The 19892-nt window shown below is 39.0% G+C and overlaps 1 protein-coding gene across 1 annotated transcript in view; it reads right to left on the minus strand.

Annotated features, from left to right (window-relative positions):
* The window catches only part of LOC118616995 (ABI family member 3 binding protein), a 188635-nt gene extending 173974 nt beyond the window's left edge, over positions 1–14661 (minus strand). Inside the window, exons 1-2 of the mRNA XM_036242520.1 lie at positions 14565–14661; positions 14064–14243 (exon numbers count right to left, since the gene is read on the minus strand). Coding sequence (XP_036098413.1) covers positions 14064–14243; positions 14565–14661 — 277 coding nt within the window. The remainder of the gene's footprint in view (positions 1–14063; positions 14244–14564) is intronic.
* Between the last annotated feature and the right edge of the window lie 5231 nt (positions 14662–19892).

The raw sequence follows: 19892 nt of genomic DNA on the forward strand, positions 1-19892 counted from the left end.
AATGGATCTGGACAATGATCATCAATAGATGCTAAACCATTAGGCAAAATTTGATGGTGAATTTTATAATAGAGAGATCAAACTAAGACCACCTAGACACACCAAGTAGTCTTAACATCACTAAGTATGATATCAGCCATCATGTACCTCTTTTGTGAGTTGCTAGAAAATATATAGTACCAGCTATAAAGTATTACTTCCCCCAAAAAACTGAATCCAAATCTAAATATCTTTTCACAGGAAATACAGAGGTTGAGGAGCAGGTTCAACAATATGGAATGGAAGCAAAGAGTTAAATATAGAATGTGGACCAGATGTATAACTCAATTTCTCCAGAAAATCAATGACATTTAAAAAGGGAAGAGACAGAGAATTGTTATAGAACAAAAGAAATTTAAGAGACATAACAACCAAATGTTTGGATCCTAACTCAAACAGAAATAAAGAGAGCAAGAAAGAAAGAAAGAAAGAGAAAAAGAGGAAAGAAGAAGGGAAGGAAGGAAGGAAGGAAGGAAGGAAGGAAGGAAGGAAGGAAGGAAGGAAAAAATACAACTCTAAGAAGGCAGTTAGGCTTTTATTTTAATTCTTTTTAAAATATATATTTTTATTGATTTTTTTTTTTTTTTTTTAGAGTAAGAAAGATAGAAACATCAATGTAAGAAAGAAACATCCATCAGTTGCCTCCTGCACGTCCCCTACTGGGGATCGAGCCTGAAAACTGGGCATGTGCCCTGGCAGGGAATCCAACCAGGACCTCTCAGTCCATGGGACAATGCTCAATGCACTGAGCCACACTGGCCAGGTGAGAGGCATTTTTAAGATCAGCAGAGACATTTAAACATGGACTACGTAGAAAATATTATAGAATTATTATTACAATGTGGTAAAGGCATGGCATTATTAAAAACATTTTTTATCTGTTAGAAATGCATGCTGAATTGTTCATAGATTTAAAAATATGATATCCAGTTGTAACAGGATAGTAAGAAGCTAAGGAAATTCCTTGACAATTGGAATAAGGGAAACTGAGACAAAATAACTAAACAAAGCCAAATAGTTTGAGCAGTTTACAGCCAGCTAATGAATCACAAGATCTTATCTTCTCTCTAACCACAGCCAGCTAATGAATCACAAGATTTCATCTACCCTAATCAAGGACACTGAGGAGAAAATGGTTTACACATGCCAGACCATCTGGGGGCAGACCAGCCTAGGTCCCAGTCCCTCTTCAGTGACATTCTTTGAAAATGAAACTAACCAGATAATAATCCTGACCCCTCTATACCCACATTTTGATGAATCAACATACTGAAGCACATACCTGGAAAGCTAATAGATATTCTGTTAAGACCTTCCCCTGAGACCTACCCTAGGATTCCCACCAGATAAAGAAAGATAAAAAGCCTCAAAACAAAGGACCCACAGTACACTTGCTAGAGCACACCCATGCCTTGTATCTCTGCTCTTTTTCTCCTAAACTCTAAGGGACCACGTGAGACTTGTAACCAGGGGAGCTTTGGGCAGCAGCAGCTCGTCCCAGGCTAACCCCTTGAATGTTTTTCCAAGGCCCCCTTTTTCTCTGACTTCCCAGTGAGCTAACAGAAACCCTACCTTGGCTCATTTCTTTCCTGACTTGTATTGGGAAATCTTTCCTGCATGAAGCCAAAAACACGCTACCAGCCCGCCTGAGGCGGACCTGCTCCTGGCCCAGTCCTTGTCCTTCAACACAATTATGCTTTAAAATACTCAAGTAATGTAATGTGTGTGGAGAATACATGGGGAAGGGGCAACACGGCTGAAGCCTAAGGAAGTCCGATCTGCTTGCTCCAAACACAGGGCCAGACCAGAGGCTAAACTACAGAGCATTTAACTTGAAAAACCACCTGAAAATAGCTGACCAGAAATACGGTGAACAAGGAGGCTGTGGAAAGGGGAGAGGAGAGAGGAGATGGCAAAGTAGGTGAGAGAACTCGCCCAACTGTGCAGGCGGTGGGACTTGGAAGACAGACGGAAGGTGCAGGCAGTGCCAGCTCCACCCCTGGGAAAGGGAAACTCAGCACCACGCAGAGATCCCCAAAGGAGAGCAGCAGAGAAGGGAAGGGGAGCAGCCCCTTTGCTCCCCACCTTGAGCTAAGAGGAGGCCGCCTACCCCGGGAACAGCTCTGAGCTGAAGATCAGATTGGCACCCCAGCAGCAGTGCCTAACACACTGGGGAATCAGATATCTGACTGAGAGCAAACCCCTGCCCTACGGAACAGTGAACAGCAATCAGCACAGGGCAGGAAACTGCACCCCAGAGGCAGTGCCTGACAGTGCTGGGGAGTCGGACCTCTGCCTGGGAGGGAGCCTGAGTAGAACCCCTGCCCTGTGGAGCAGCGAACAGCGAACAGTGCAGGGCAGGAAATCTGCACCCCAGCGACAGGGACTAACACTCAAACGTCTGGCCAGGTGGAGCCCTGCCCAGTCCAAGCTGGCCTTGCTGAAAGATCAAAGAGCCAAGCAGAGCATTTGTTTTTTCTTTCTTTTCATTATACTTTTTTTCTGTTCTCACCTGTGTGGGGCAGGGTGCCAGCAACCCAGGCAGAACTGAGTCATTGGAAAAAGAGGGAGACACTGCTGCTTCCCTGTAATCGGTAGGGGCCACCCCAGGACAAATTTGAGTAAACCGCCCGACTGGACCTGATACCCCACAGAGCCCAGTGCTGTGGGAGGAAGAGAAAGCAGCCCAGAACAAATACACTCAAGTGGCTAGCCTTGAAGGTGACCCAGCCTCTGGGCAGGGTCGCCCAGCTCATAGGACCACCTGGGACCACACTCTGCAGGGCTTCGACCAGGAGGCCAAGGACATGGTAGGGACAGTGATTCACATTGACCTACCCAGAGATCTGCCCAAGAGGACAAGGACCCACACCCAAGGGACCAGATCCAACTCCTATAGAGAAAAATCAAGTGAGCTCCATAAAGAGCAGATCCAAATTCTTTTTTTTTCTTTTTTCTGTTATTGTGGTGGTTATGGTGTGGGTTTTTATTTTTTTATTCGTCTTTTTCTCTTTTTTTCTTTTCCCATTTTCTTTTTCTTCTTTTTTTTTATCCTCACCCGAGGACATTTTTTGCATTTATCTTCAGATAGAGCAGGAGGGGGCGGGGGGAGAGAGAAACATTGATGTGACAGAGACACATTGACTGGTTGCCATCCACACGACTCCAACCGGGGCCAGGGACAAACTACAACCAAGGTACATGCCCCTAGTGGGAACCGAACCCGGGACTCTCCCGTCTGCAGGCCAACGCTCTAACCACTGAGCCAAACCAGCCAGGGCTCTTTTCCCATTTTCCACATTCCTATTCTATATTTTATTCAAATTAGCATTACTACCTTCAAAAATTATCATTATTATTTCAGTTATTATTTCCTACCTTTTATTTTTTATACTTACCCTATTTCTGGTCTCTGCCTTCTTTGCTTTCATATTATTACTTTTTTTTTTTTTTCCCTCTCCTAACCCTTTTGGTCTCATGCTTTCTAGTATTCTTTTTGTGTATGTGTGTGTATATGTTTTCTGGTTGGTTATTTGTCCTTTAAGCTTTTCACTGAAGCTGGTGCTTCTACAACGTAGATGCTAATGTTCAAGGTGTAACTGTTCAGGGTACTCTTTGGTTTGTTCAGCTATTGCCTTGCCGTTTTTACTTTCATATATACTTTTTTCTCCAACCCTTTTAAGTCATTCTGTCTTATGCCTTCTAGGATTGTTCATTGTGTATGCTTGGGTGTGAGTGTGTGTGTTTTCAGTTTGCGGATCTTTTAATAATATTGGTATGCCTGGGGCTTGTGTCTTTGTTCAAGCTGATGTTTTTTCTTTTTTTAGTCTGGTTGTACATGGCCTTCTTAAATTTTATTTTACCTCATTTTCTTTTTCCTCTTCTAATTCTTTTGTTTTTGCAACTCCTAGTGTTCCTTGAATGGGTGTGAGTGATTTTCTGATTGTCTGTGTGTCTTTCAATCTTTTTGTTGAGATGGTTACTTCCATTATTGTAGAAGTGGATTTTTTTTGGGGGGGGAAGGGGTCTTTTTGTTTGGTCTGGTTGCTTTATTTTGTCTTGTCAACACCTATATAAAGGTTGGTGCAACACAGTCAACAGGGCTGGGGTTGTGACTCCTAGTTAACAACCCCAAGGACTGAGCCCACCCACAAATGGACAACAGCAATCAAGATCCAAATTCAACAGGAGAGCCCACACATGACCCACACAATGGTCTATCCTAGAGCACCCAACTCAGAAGATAAATGAGACTACTCTATTGAGTCCCACAAGAAGGCCACCACACCAAGACTAGGAGCCATAGCAGTCTCATCTGATACACACTCACCTGCATGCATGGCTAAACATGCCTCACCTGTCCCCAAACTACCAGACTAATAAAATGGAGAGACAAAGAAACAACCCCCAAATGAAAGAAAAGGAAGAATCACCAGAAAAAGAACTACATGAAATAGAAGCAAGCAATTTGTCAGTTAAAGCATTCAAAACAATGGTTTTAAGGGTGCTCAAACAAAACTCAATGAGAACTACACCAGCATTAAAAAAAAAAAAAGAGGTGGAAACTATGAATAAAAATCAAGTGGAAATGAAGAATGACATAGCAAATATAAAAAATACCTTGGGCCCTGGCCAGTTTGACTCAGCAGTTAGAGCATCAGCCAACAGACCAAAAAGTCATGGGTTCAATTCCAGTCAAAGGCATGTACCTTGGTCGTGGTTCGGTCCTCGGCCCTGGTTAGGGTCATGAGGGAAGCAACCAATCTATGTGTCTCTCTCACATCGATGTTTCTCTGTCTCTCCCCACTCAATCTGAAGATAAATGGATAAGTATCCTTAGGTGAGGATTAAAAAAAACCCCCAAACCTTCAGTAGTAGATTAGAAGAAGCTGAAGACTGAATCAGTGAATTAGAAGACAAGGTAGAAAAACTCACCCCAATTGAGTAGCAAATGGAAAAAAATTTTTAAAGCAGGAAGAGGCTTTAAGAGAGCTTTAGGACAATGTAAAACATAACAATATTCTCATCATAGGAGTACCAGAAGGAGAAGAATCAGAAAAAGAAATATAGAACCTGTTTGAAGAAATAATCACAGAAAACCTCCCTAACTTGGTGAAGGAAAAAGTCACACAAGTCCAAGAAACACAGAGTCCCAATCCAGATGAGCCCCCAAAGACCCACACCTAAATATCATAATTAAAATGGCAAACATTAAACACAAAGAAAGAATCCTAAAGGCAGTGAAAGACAGAAAGTTGCCTACAAGGAAGCTCCTATTAGATTGTCAGCTGATTTCTCAACAGAAACACTTCAGGCCAGAAAGGAGTGGAATGAAGTATATCAAGTAATGTATAGCAAGGGTCTGAATTCAAGACTACTCTATCCAGCAAGGCGATCATTCAAAATTGAAGGTGAAATAAAGAGCTTCACAGACAAAAAAAAAAAGGCTAAAGGAATTTACTACCACCAAACCAGCACTGCAAGAAATGCTAAAGGACTGTTGTAAGAAGAAGAAAGAAAGAGAGAGAGAGAGAGAGAGAGAGAGAGAGAGAGAGAGAGAGAGAGAGAGGAACATATGCATAAAGAATAAAAATGGCAACAAACAAGTACCTATCAATAATAATCTTAAATGTAGATGGCTTAAATGCTTCAAGCAAAACACATAGGGTAGTTGATTGGATAAGAAACATTACCCATATATATGATGTCTACAAGGGACCCATCTCAGAACAAAAGACACACACAGTATGAAAGTGAAGGGATGGAAAAAAAAAATTTCTAGGCAAATGGAAATGAGAAAACAGCTGGTATACCAATGCTCATCTTTGACAAATAGACTTGAAAAAGAGGGCCATAGTAAGAGACAAAGTAGGTCACTATAAATATTACAAGGATCAATTCAACAAGAGGATATAACTCTGGTAAACATATATGCACTGAATATAGAAGCACCAAAATACATTAAAAAACTTCTGGAAGACTTCAAGGGAGAGATCGACAGCAATATAATCAGAGTAGGGGGCTTAAACACCCCTCTGACACCACTGGATAGATCCTCTAGACAAAAAATTAACAAGGAAACAGAGACCCTAAACAATGCACTAGATCAGCTGGATTTAATTGACATTTACAGAACATTTCACCCCAAAGCTGCAGAATATACATTCTTCTCAAGTGTATATGGGACATTTTCACAGATAGACTACATATCAGGACTCAAACTAAGTCTCTACAAGTTCAAGAAGATTGAAATCATATCAAGTATCTTCTCAGATCAATGGCATGAAACTAAAAATTAATTACAATAAAAACACTCAAAAACATTCAAACACATGGAGGCTAAACAGTATGTTATTAAACAATGAATAGGTTACCAAGGAGATCAAGGAAGAAGTAAAAAACTTCTTGGAAATCAATGAAAATGAACGCACAACAACACAAAATCTATGAGACACAGCAAAAGCAGTCCTGAGAGGGAAGTTCAGAGAATTAAAGGCCTACCTACATTGTAGGCTATGTAACCCTATAATTTAAAGAACTAGAAAGTAAATACAAAAAAAAAAAAAATCCAGAACAAGTAGAAGGAAAGAAATAGTAAAGGTCAGAGCAGAAATAAACGACAGAGAGACTAAAAACGCAATTCAAAATATCAATGAAACAAAGAGTTGGTTTTTTCAAAAGATAAATAAGCTGTTTCTTTAGCCAGACTCACCAAGAAACAATGAGAGAAGACCCAAATAAACAAAATCAGAAATGAAAGAGGAGAAATAACAATGACACCACAGAAATACAAAGGAGTATTAGAAAATATTATGAACAATTATAGGCCAACAAACTGAACAACATAGGTGAAATGGATAAATTTCTAGAATCACACAGTCTCCTAATACTGAACCAGGAAGAGTCAGAAAACTTGAACAGATCATACAACTAAGGTATTGAAGCTGCAATAAATAAACCCCCAGCAAACAAAAGCCCAGGTGTGGAAGGCTTCACAGGGGAGTTTCACGGAACATTCAAAGAAAAACTAACACCCATTCTGCTCAAACTATTCCAGAAAAGTCAAGAGGAAGGAAGTCTTCCAACCTCTTTCTATGAGACCAGCATAATCCTAATCTCAAAACCAGATAAAGACACTACAATGAAAGAAAACTACAGGCCAATATCCCTGATGAACATAAATGCCAAAATCCTCAACCAATATTTAGCAAATTGGATCCAGCAATACATCAAAAAAATATTCACCATGACCAACTTTGGGGTCCTTTTGGTCCCATATAAACTTTTAGAGTATTTGTTCTAGATCTCTGAAATGTGCTGTTGGTACTTTAAAAAGGATTGCATTGAATCCATAGATTGCTTTGGATAGTATTTTAATGATGTTGATTCTTCCAATACATCAAAAAAATATTTGCCATGACCAACTGGGATTCATCCCAGGAATGCAAGGCTGATACAATATTCACAAATCAATAAGTGTGATACATCATATAAACAAAATGAAAGATAAAAATTATATGATCATATCAATAGATGCTGAAAAAGAATTTTACAAAATTTAGCACCTATTTCTGATAAAAGTGCTCAGCAATGTGGGAATAGAGGGATCATATCTCAACATAATAAAGGCCATATATGAAAAACCTATAGCCAACACCATACTCATTGGGAAGAAACTAAAAGCATTTCCCTTAAGAACAGGAACAAGATAGGGATGCCCACTTTTGCCACTCTTATTCAACATAGTTGAAGTCTTAGCCACAGTAATGAGACAAGAGGAAAAATAAAAGGGATCCAAATTGGAAAGGAAGAAGTAAAAATGTCATTCACAAATGACATGATATTGTACATAAAAAACTTTGAAGACTCCATCAAAAATCTACTGGATTTAATAAATAAATTTGGCAAAATAGCAGGATACAAAATTAACATCCAGAAATCAATGGCATTCTTATACACCAATAATGAGCACTCAGAAAGGGAAACTAAAAAGAAAAATCCCTGTTATCATTGCAACAGTGAAAATAAGATACCTAGGAATAAACTTAACCAAGGAGGTAAAAGACCTGTTCTCAGAAAACAACAGGACTTTGAAAAAAGAAATAGAGGAACATATAAAAAAATGTAAACTATACCATGTTCATAGATTGGAAGAATCAACATCATTAAAATGTCCATACTATCCAAAGCAATCTATAGATTCAATGCAATCCTTTAAAAAGTACCAACAGCACATTCCACAGATCTAGAACAAATACTCCAAAAGTTTATATGGGACCAAAAAGACCATAAATAGCCACAGCAATCTTGAAAAAGAACAAAGTAAGTGGGATCAGAATACCAGATAACAAGTTATACTACAAAACCATTGTAATAAAAACAGCCTGGTACTGGCACAAGAACAGGCATATAGATCAATGGAACAGAACAGAGAACCCAGAAACCAACCCAAGATAGTATGCACAATTAGTATTCAATAAAGGAGGCAAGAGGATACAATAAAGATAAGACAGTCTCTTTAATAATTAGTGTTGGAAAAAATTGGGCAGCTACATGCAAAACTATGAAACTAAACCACCAACTTACACCATACACAAGGATAAACTCAAAATGGATAAAATACTTAAATATAACTTGTGAAACCATAAAAATCCTAGAAGAAAATGTAGGTATCATAAGAAAAAGCTCAGGTATCATACATCGCGGAATTTTCACTTATACATTGCCTAGGGCAAGAGAAACAAAGGAAAAAATTAATAAATTGGACTACATCAAACTAAAAAGTTTCTGTACTGCAAAAGAAACCAACATCAAAATGAAAAGGGAACACATTCTCTGGGAGAACATATTTGCCAATGATACATTGGATAAGGGGTTAATATCCAAAATATATAGAGTAATCCTACTACTCAACAAAAGGAAGACAAACAATCCATTTAAAAAATGGGTAGAGGGCCCTGGCCAGTTTGGCTCAGCGGTTAGAGCGTTGGCCTGCGGTCCTGACAGACCCGGGTTCAGTTCCTGCTAAGGGCACTTACCTCGGTTGCAGTTTGTCCCCGGACCTGGTTGGGTTGTGTGGGTGGCAACCACTCGGTGTGTCCCTTTCATATCAATGTTTCTTTCTCTGTCTTCCTCCCAACTCTATCTGAACAAAAAATGGAAAAATGTCCTTGGGTGAGGATTAAAAAAAAAAAATGGGTAGAGGAACGGAATAGACATTTCTCCAAACAGGACATACAAATGGCCAGGAGACATATGGAAAAATGCTCTTTAATCATCAGAGAGATGCAAATTAAAATGACTGTGAAATATCACCTCACACCTGCCAGAATGGCGGTCTTCAACAAATCCTCAAACACCAAGGGAATGCAGGCTGGTGGAGCCACTATGGAAAACAATATGGTGTTTCCTCAAAAAACTAAAATTGAACTGCCTTTGACCCAGTGATCCCACTTCTAGGAGTATATAATAAGAAGCCTGAAACACCAATCAGGAAGAATATATGTACCCCCATGATCATAGCAGCACTATTTCCAATAGCTAAGATCTGGAAACAGCCCAAGTGTCCTTCAATAGATGAGTGCATAAAAAGCTGTGGTACATATACACCATGGAATACTATGCAGCTGTAAGAAAGAAAGATCTCTTATCATTTGAGATGACATGGAGGGACCTGGAAAGTATTAGGTCGAGCAAAATAAGTCAGTCAGAAAGACAAATATCACATGATCTCACTTGTTTACAGAACATCATGAACACAATAAGCTGTCAATCAAAATAGATCCAGAGTCATGGAAGCCAGGAACAGACTGACAAACCTCAGAGGAATGGAGAGTGGGAAGGGTGGGAAGAGATAAACCAAAGAACCTATCTGCATATATGCACAACCAATGGAAACAGACATTAGGTTGGGGAAATTAGGAGGGGGTGGGAGCAGGGAGGAGGGGGGAAAAAGAGAGACATCTGTAATACTTTCAACAATAAAAAATAAATAAATTAAAAATAATAATAATAAAATTAAAAATATATATATGGAACCAGATTAGCAAAAAAGTGATATGTATTCAAGTTGCATGATGAAACAAGAGGGTCATTATCATATTCTCTCCCCTTAGGTTTGAACTTTCCATAAATAAATTTTTTATTTTTAATCTTTATTGTTGAATGTAGAATGTATTACAGATGTTCCTCACTTTTCCCCCATTGACCTCCTCCTCCCCACTCCCGCCGCCCTCCTGCCTTTTCCCATACTATTGTCTGTGTCCATTGGTTATGCATATAAGTTCTTTGGTTTATTTCTTCCCACCCCCCAACCCCTTTCCTTTGAGGTTTGTCAGTCTAGCAACCAATTTGTACTTCTTATTCACTTCACCTTTTTCACCCATTCCCCCAAACCCCCTCTCATCTGTCAACCAACAAAATGTTCTCTGTATCTATGAGATTGTTTCTGTTCTACCTGTTCATTTTGTTTGTAGATTCCATTGTTGATAGATATGTATTCATTGCCATTTTGTTTGTTCATATATTTTATCTGTTTCTTCAAAAAGACCCTTCATCATTTCATATAATAACGGTTTGGTGGTGATAAACTCCTTTAACTTTTTCTTGTCTGGGAAACTCTTTATATGGCCATCGATTCTAAATGACAGCTTTGCAGGATACAGTAATCTTGGTTGTAGGTTCTTGCTTTTCATCACTCTGAATATTTCTTGCCACTCCCTTCTGGCCTGCAAAGTTTCTTTTGAGAAATCAACTGACAGCCTTATGGGAACTCCCTTGTAGGTAACTAGCTGCCTTTCTCTTGCTGCTTTTAAGATTCTCTCTTTGTCTTGAACCTTTTGCATTTTGATGATGATGTGTCTTGGTGTGGGCCTCTTGGGGTTCATCTTGTTTGGGACTGTCTGTGCTTCCTGGAATTGTATGTCTGTTTCCTTCACCAAATTAGGAAAGTTTTCTGCCATTATTGTTTCAAACAGGTTTTAGATTTCTTGTTCTCTCTCTTCTCCTTCCGGCACCCCCAAGATGGGAATGTTGACACGCTTGAAGTTGTCCCAGAGGCTCCTTACACTATCCTCATTTTTTGTATTCTTTTTTCTTTTTGCTGTTCCGATTGGGTGTTTTTTGCTTCCTTATATTCCAAATCGGTGGTTTGCTTCTTGGATTTACGTACTCTACTATTGAATCTGTGTAAATTATTCTTTATTTCAGTTAATGCCTCCTTGAATTCTGACTGACCCTTTTTTATGCTCTTGAGGCCCTCACTAAGTTCACTGAGGTTCTCACTGAGTTCATTGAGCATCCTTATAAGCAGTATTTTGAACTCAGCATCTGTTAGGTTGCTTATCTCCATTTTACTTATTTTCTTGGGGTTTTGTTCTGTTCTTTCATTTGAGACCTGTTTCTTTGTCTCCTCATTTTGGCTGCCTCTGTGTGTTTGTTTCTGTGTATTACTTAATGAGAGGTATGGGGCTAGCTGAGACCAGATGCTGCTCGTTTAAAAGAATTTAGGAAAAACCTGAAGCAGGATCCAAGACAGGCCAATCCTGTGGTTAAGCAAGTGGAAACAGCTTGGGTGGGCCTGAAAGTTGGGTGGGGCGAGGCCTCAGGGAGTCACCAGGGCGGGGCTACCAGTGTGAGCCAGGTTGCTGGAGTCCCAGATATGGCGGCTGTGTGCCACCTCAGGGAAGGGCTCACCAAAGGAACAAAGGCCTCTGACAGCACGTTTGTCCCCGAGAAAGCCCCCTCTCCAGCCCTTGCTCCAGTGCCAAACAGCTCAGTTCTTCCCTGTATGTCTCTGGTGCCCCTCAAGCTGCTTCCCCTCCGAGCTTAGAGGGAGAGAGTCCGATAAGTTTGTGCGCGGGCCCTTTAAGGAGCTGCCTGGGGCTCCAGCCGCTTCAACTTCCCTGAGCCTCAGTTCCTGCTGGGTTTTCCAGCCAGAAGTTATGGGGACTTCTCTTCCTGGCACTGAAATCATGAGCGGGGCACCTGGTGTGGGACGGTGACACCTCAGTCCTCAGGGAGGATCTTCCCAGCCAAGGTGTCCTCCTGATGTTTATCCGCCACACGTGGGTGTGGGACCAGCCCATCTTGCCGCTGCCCCTCGTCCCTCCGCCCCTCCTACCAGTCTGGATGTGGCTGCTGCTTTAATTCCGTAGTTGTAGGACTTCCATCAGCTTGATCTCAGGCGGTTTTGAATGATGGTTGTTCTGTAGTGTAGTTGTAACTTTGATGTGGTTGTGGGAGGACGCGATACCGCATTTACCTATGCCGCCATCTTGACCGGAAGTCCCATAATTAAATTTTTTAAAGGATGAAAGCAATAGTAAAGAAATAAAAGGGTACATAATCCATTTGATTATCCCTCATCATTGAACTAGTAAACCACCACAAATAAATTGTTACTTCTTTTTAATGTTTTTTTTTGTTTTGTTTTGTTTTTTTATCCTCACCCGAGAAGAGGACATTTTTCCATTTTTCGTTCAGGTAGAGTGGGAGAGAGAGAGGAACAGAGAGAGAGAGAGAAACATCGATGTGAAAGGAACACACTGACCGGCTGCCACCCGCACGACCCACCAGGGCTGGGGACAAACTGCAACCGAGGTACGTGCCCTTAGCGGGAACCGAACCTGGGTCTCTCAGGACCGCAGGCGGACGCTCTAACCGCTGAGCCAAACCGGCCAGGGCATAAATTGTTACTTCTAATGCTCATTAAATAAAGGAGCAGGAGATATGCTTCTGTTTTTGTGGAGTTAAGTATACAGTGTCTAGTCACTTTTTATAGCGAGGAATGAATGCAGTGGTGGAACACTTGAGAAACTACAAATTTCTTATTGTTCATATGGTGAAGGTTAGTGTCATTACATTTGTCCAAAGTTTCTAGTTCTTAATTTTTGGGTAATTGTAATTTGTTTGCTTTAAAGTGATTATCTTATGTAAACTCTAGTCTAGATAGTTATGAACAATGATGCTCTCCTGCCAGATTCTAAAGTATACCTGAGACTTCTCTATGAGAAGCAACGGGTGCAGGACAAAACAGATTCATCTTCACATTCTGGGCATATATGAATAATTACCAGAGCTGATCTATAGTTGTTAAAGTTACAGGGTTAAATATCGAAAGTTCATGGAAAGGCTCGTTAACAATAATCTTAGCAGTGGAACAAAACATGAATCAGACTGTTGAGAAGTCTTTGAAAGCATTCATAATAGATGATCTTGCTTTTAAAAACTTACTTTCTAAAAAGGTCTTATTTGCAAATAACTTTTCTGAAAAAGACTTGAAGGTGCCCAAAATGTAATTCTCCAAATTACATCTTGATGTGATTATAAACATTTTCAAAGAAATGTTAAACTTTATAATACATAAAAAACTCTAATCTTTTTATTTGAAATACTATAAAATTTTCAAATTATAATACATTTTTTAAAAAGGTAGCTTCTCATGAAAAGACTCCCAGAAAGCTATAGTTGTTATTTTTCCACCAGAAGAAAGTAGACACGGGGGGTGGGGGAAATTAATCCATATGACTATATTACAAAGATTTAAACCAGGCATTTCAGCTTATTTTTTCCCCTATGCAATTTAATTATGTGCTCAGGGATTGTAGGTGTAATGGCAATGAAGTTGATTATTTCAGGAGTACATGCAGAATATGCATTATATATATATATAATTTTTCAAACTATAAGAAAACACTTATTAGAAAATCACAGAGGTAGAAGTAGTTTGTAGAAGAAATGGGCTTAGGAAACAATTTATAGAGGCAAAGGAAGGGCCCTTGGAGCTTAGAAGTGAGGAAAGTAAAGGCAACACACCTGGGAAGATGGGGAGGAGGCGCCACATTGCATATTTTTTGATGTAAGAAATTGCACTATGGATAATAATTATGAAGACGATTTGTAACTCTGGCATTTGAGTCAGCTAAGGATGTAGAAGAAATGGTGCTTGCCTTCAAGATTTATGGATCATGTAACACCCATTACCTTTACCTCTCCTTCCCAGGCCTGAACTCCAAGCATCTTACCGACTACAGCCTCAGTGAATTTCCCTTCCGAGGGAAGAGGGAAGTACTGATTTGGTGATAAGTTGCTGCCATATCCCAGGAGAAAACCTTCCAGTTTTACATTAGGATTTGGACGCAGAAACTTTAAGAGGATCGAGTCACTTGTGGTATTGATGTGGACCTTCAGGCTCGGCCTTTTACCTAAAGATGGGAATAACAAAAATAGTCAATTGTTACTTTACCTCATGAACATTCCAGCACAATTTTGGAGCAAAGGTTGTTGTTATGAGAAAGCATGTTATCTACTTAGTTACGTATTATCACTACACGCCCACCTGAATAGAGAATATACAAGTAATTTTGAGATCACAGAAAATAGATTTTATAACACATAAATCAATCTAAAAATACAAAGTAAAATTATAAGGTTTACCATTTGGGAATTTGTCATTGAGCAGGTAGATGGGATTTCAGGCTGCTGTGGCTGTCCATAGTTGGTCAGAACCTCCATTTTATACATACTGTCTGGGAACGATGACAAGGTCTGTGATTGGTAAATTAAATTACTTACTGCACTTGGAGAGCCCGCAGCTTCCTCTGTGCTGCTCTTTGGCTGCATTTCACAGGACTTAGTAATTAACAGAATTGGAGAGGGAAGGAGGTGGGAGGAGCTCGGCTTAGGGGTAACTGAGATGGTAGAATAGGGACATCCAAAAGGCAAATGTTGAGGAGAAAAATGCTTAGTTCTATTTGGAGCTCACTGGGAAGTGAGATAATTACATGGAGGTGGCCAACAGTGAATCCAATGTCTAAGTGTGATACTCAGGAGTGGGGTATTGATCCAGCTGGATGTCATTTGTTTGTAAAGTGTCATTGGATGAATTTTCTCAGAAAGACTGTACAGAGTGAGGAGAGAAATCTTAATTAAGTTTTTAAAGCATTTTAAAATTTTATTTATTTACTTATTTTAGAAGGAGAGAAGGGAGGGAGGGAGGGGTGGAGAGAGAAAGTGACAGAGAGAGAGAGAAAGAGAGAGATAAACAATGATCCATTGTTCTCCTATTTATGCATTCACTAATTGATTCTTGTATATGCCCTGACAGGGGATCAAACCTGCAACCTTGGAATATTGCAATGACACTCTAACCAACTGAGCTACTCACCCTGGACTGGCATTTTTTTAATTTGTTAATTTTTTTTTTTTTTTTTTTTTTTTATGCAGGCAACAGGGTCAGATAATCACAATAACCAGCGGTCTTGACCAAGCAGTGAGAAAACAATATTGTCCTTTGTCTTTGGAGCCAGAAGGAGCTGAGTTCAAATTCCAGGTCTGCCACATACTTATGAGTGTGGCCTCTGGCTACCCACTGAGCAGGCTGAGCCTTGGTGTCCCTTTCCTAATTCGCAAATTATAGATAATGAATGACAATGTCTACTTTAACAGGATGTCTATGAAGATTGATGCCAATGGCGCCATCTCTGAGGTGGCACATGGTAATTCCTCAAGAATTGGTTACTCGTTCAGGTGCATTGAGCACCCTTTAGCCAAAATTCAGAAATCCAAAACTGGTTTGTAAGGTTCTTGTAACTTCACATTAAACTAATTTGTTAACAAACCCAATCTGAACTATCATAAGGCCTCTTGATGTTTCAGAATCTCATTGAATAGTCAGTGTAACTATTCACATATTTAATTGTAATACTATTAATGTGTTTTTTTTAAAATTCATCTTTATTGTTGAATGTATTACAGATGTTTCTCCCTTTTTTCCCCCATTGACCCCCTCTTCCCCATTCCCGCCCCCTCCTGCCTTCCCCACACTATTGTTGGTGTCCATTGGTTGTGCATATATGCATAGAAGTTCTTTGGTTTATCTCATCCTACTCTCTCTCCCCCTTTCCCTTTAAGGTTCATCAGTTTAACAACCAATTTGTACTTTTTAATTCCTTCATCTTTTTCACCCACCCTCCCAGCCCTCACCAATCTGGCAAGCAACAAAAAGTTTTCTGTATCTATGAGTCTGTTTCTGTTCTGCTTGCTCATTTTGTTTGTGGATTCAATTGTTGATAGATATGTATTAATTGCCATTTTATTGTTCATATTTTTGTTCTTCTTTGCCTTCAAGAAGACCCTTCAACATTTCATACAATACTGGTTTGGTGGTGATGAATTCCTTTAGCTTTTTCTTGTCTGGGAAACTCTTGATATGGCCATCAATTCTAAATAATAACTTTGCAGGACAGAGTAATCTTGGTTGTAGGTCACTGCTTTTCATCACCTTGAATATCTCTTGCTACTCCTTTCTGATCTGCAAAGTTTCTTTTGAGAAATCAGCTGACAGTCTTATGGCAGCTCCTTTGAAGGTAACGAACTGCTTTTCTCTCACTGCTTTTAAGATTATCTCTTTGTATTTAACCTTTGGCATTTTGATGATGATGTGTCTTGGTGTGGACCTCTTTGGATTCAACTTGTTTGGGATTCTCTGTGCTTGCTGGACTTGTGTGTCTGTTTCCTTCACCAAGTTAGGGAAGTTTTCTGCCCTTATTATTTCAAACAGATTTTCAATTTTTTGTTCTCGCTCTTCTCCTTCTGGCACCCCCAAGATGTGAATGTTGGCATGCTTAAAGTTGTCCCAGAGGCTCCTTACACTATCCTCATTTTTTTTGGATTCTTTTTTCTTTTTGCTGTTCTAGTTGGGTGTTTTCTGCTTCCTTATATTCCAAATCAATGGTTTGCTTTTTTGGCTTTACCTACTCTACTATTGATTCCCTGTAAATTACTCTTTATTTGAGTTAGTTCATCCTTCATTTCTGACTGGCCCTTTTTTATGTTGTTGATGTTCTCACTAAGTTTCTCAGAGGTCTCCTTAAGTTCCTTGAAGGTCTCACTAAGTCCCTTATATGTCTCACCAAGTTCCCTGAGCAACCTTATAACCTGTGTTCTGAATTCTGCATCTGTTAGAGTGCTTATCTCTATTTTGTTTAGGTCTTTTGCTAGAGTTTTGTTCTTTTCTTTCATTTGGGACATGTTTCTCCATCTCCTTATTTTAGCTGCTTCCCTGTGTGTCTCTTCAGTGGGGTCTTGACCAACACCCCTTAATTAATTAATATATGAGTTAGGCATTTTAGTACATATCTAAAATCCAAATGTTTTCTGAATTCAAAAACATGCTTTAAGATGACATGGAGAGTATTATGCTAAGTGAAAAAAGCTAGTCAGAGAACGACAAGTATCACATGATCTCACTTATATGTGGAATGTAAATGAACAAAATATGCTGACAAACAAAATATATCCAGAGACATGGAAGCAGGGAACAGACTGACAAACCTCAGAGGGGGACAGAAAGAGATAAACCAAAGAACTTGTATGCATATATGCATAGCACAGACAACCGTGTGGTGAAGGCAGGGAGGGGTGGGAGCAGGGAGGAGGATGTCAATGGGGGAAAAAGGAGGGAGATCTGTTATACATTCAACAAAAAAGATAAATTTTTTTTACAGTTTATATCTTCTTTTTAAATCTTTATTGTTGGCTGATTTATAGATGTTCCCCCTTTTTTCACCTATTGACCCTCATAAAGATCATTTTTTTAAAAACATACAAAAGTTAAAAAAAAAAAAAAACATGTCTGTCTCCAACTTTTAGATAAAAGATTGTGTACCTCAATTACTTTCTTTTTTTATTCCATACATATTTTGCGTTTTTAAAATATTTTACCTAGCCCTGGCTGGTTTGGTTCAGCAGTTGGAGCGTCGGCCTGTGGACAAGTGAGTCCTGGGTTCAGTTCCCGCTAGGGGCACGTACCAAAAATAAATAAATAAATAAATAAATAAATAAATAAATAAATAAATGAAATATTTTACCTAATTGGAAAATTGCATTTACTAATTTAATTCAATTATTCACATTTCATTTCTCATTAAAAAAAGACTTTTATATCAATCAGGACCTCTGAACAGCATGGGCTTCCCAAAGTCGTCATACTAAATTTATACTACTCCAGTCAAAATCAACTTGTACCATTTTGATATAGCTACACAAAAGGATTCCATTAGGCCTTTGAAAATATGTAAAAGCCCCTCCTTAGATACCAGGTTGTGTGAACCACTCTCTTACCTCAGCAGCTAGTAATACTATTTCTAGACATGCGCATAGTACTTTGTACTTCCCAAGAATTTGATGTAATTTCTATGAACTTCTTGATTATCAGATAGCTATTCCTACATTTGTAGCAAAATTGAAGCCCAGAGATTTTGGCTGACTTAAATAAAGTCTGAAGAAGACTTATCTAGTCCAGTTCATCTAATCCAATTCTCTTGCAGCAGACACATCTCTGTTACTCTGCAGGTCAAGTTTTGACTCTGGATATCAGGTTCTCACTAGGCTGGACTGCTCTTGTTTTTATTGAGAACTTTGTTACTACCCAATAGAGTAAGGAGTGGCCAGCCCTCAGACTGTAATACTTAACTTCTGATGTTTTGTCCTTTACTCACTTTTGATGAAGTGTTTTATACTTCAGATATAACAGATTTTGTCCATGCCAAGTTTTTTCTTCTTAGTTGTGTGCCTAAATTAACCTTAGAGTTACTCCATCCTACTCAATAGATGGAACAAATATAAGTCAAGCACATATTCTGCTACCTTAGAAAGTTATCAGCTCTCACAATAAATCAAAACACAGCCAGCCTGTTTCCAACACCTTGTAAGGAATCTTAGTGTACTTAGGCTGCACGCATGTTTGACTAAGAGCCAAGAGTCATAGCATCATCACGTTAGACCTTTGCTCATAAATTTTGGCATGATGTACCACATTTTTACTCCCCTTGGCAAGTGGAAAGGATGGCTAGACCAAGTGAGAAAAAAATAAGAAAAAGCTGTAAGCAGAATCACTGACCAACAGACATGGAAGTGTTCTCACTTCCCCTGCACAGGAATTTTCATGACTCCAGTCTTTCCCTTTTCCTAATAATCTGTGTAAACAAATACATCAACATCGGGTGACTTTTTAAATGAATTGTCAGTTAGCTTCCCTACTCAACCCAAAGTTCCTATTCATACTACGTTCTAGAGCTGAACTTTTAAAAGTCTTATAAAAGAGAAACATACACAGATAAATCTTACCTCAAAACAACATCATCAACTTAATATTTTGAGACTATCATCCCAATTCCTTATTTGGAACTAGGCACTCAAATCCCTTCATTATCTACTTCTCTTCTAACTTATAACTTCTCGACTTATCTTAAATTTTTTTTGACTAGTATAATTTTCTCACATTCTATAGTATATACTTGTCCCTGGCCCTATACCTACGTTCACATTGTCACCTGGTATGGTTACCTCTATCTTAGGCTTGCTTCTCTTCACCCCTTTGCTCACCCAGTGATTATCCCATTCATTCTTTCAGTGCTCAGCAAAAAGATTAAGCAAGTTTTCCATTTTGAGTATTTAGAGTATCATTAAACTTTATCCTCTTGGAAAATTTTCCCAATATTTTAGGGTATATCTGTGTATCCTATAATAACTTTTAATCTTTGATAAATTTATCATTATTCTGAGTAATTCTGCTTTAATGGTTTGAAACACTAGATCATGTAATGTCAGTTATCTTTCAACAGTCAGCATGAAGCCTCTAGTGAATGACTTAGAGATTATAGAAAAATAATACAATAAGACACAAGCATATCTAGGAGAACATTTATAAGTAAAATGGCACATATGTCATCCAGAAAACCCCAGGAGTACAGAGAAACAAGAGTATCAGAAACAAAGCATATGACAACCAAGAGTGAGAGAAAATAAAGAATGTAAACATTTCAGGAAAGCAACCCTAGTATGGCTGAGAA

Source organism: Molossus molossus, unplaced genomic scaffold (assembly GCF_014108415.1).
Source record: "Molossus molossus isolate mMolMol1 unplaced genomic scaffold, mMolMol1.p scaffold_m16_p_5, whole genome shotgun sequence".
Classification (NCBI taxonomy): domain Eukaryota; kingdom Metazoa; phylum Chordata; class Mammalia; order Chiroptera; family Molossidae; genus Molossus; species Molossus molossus.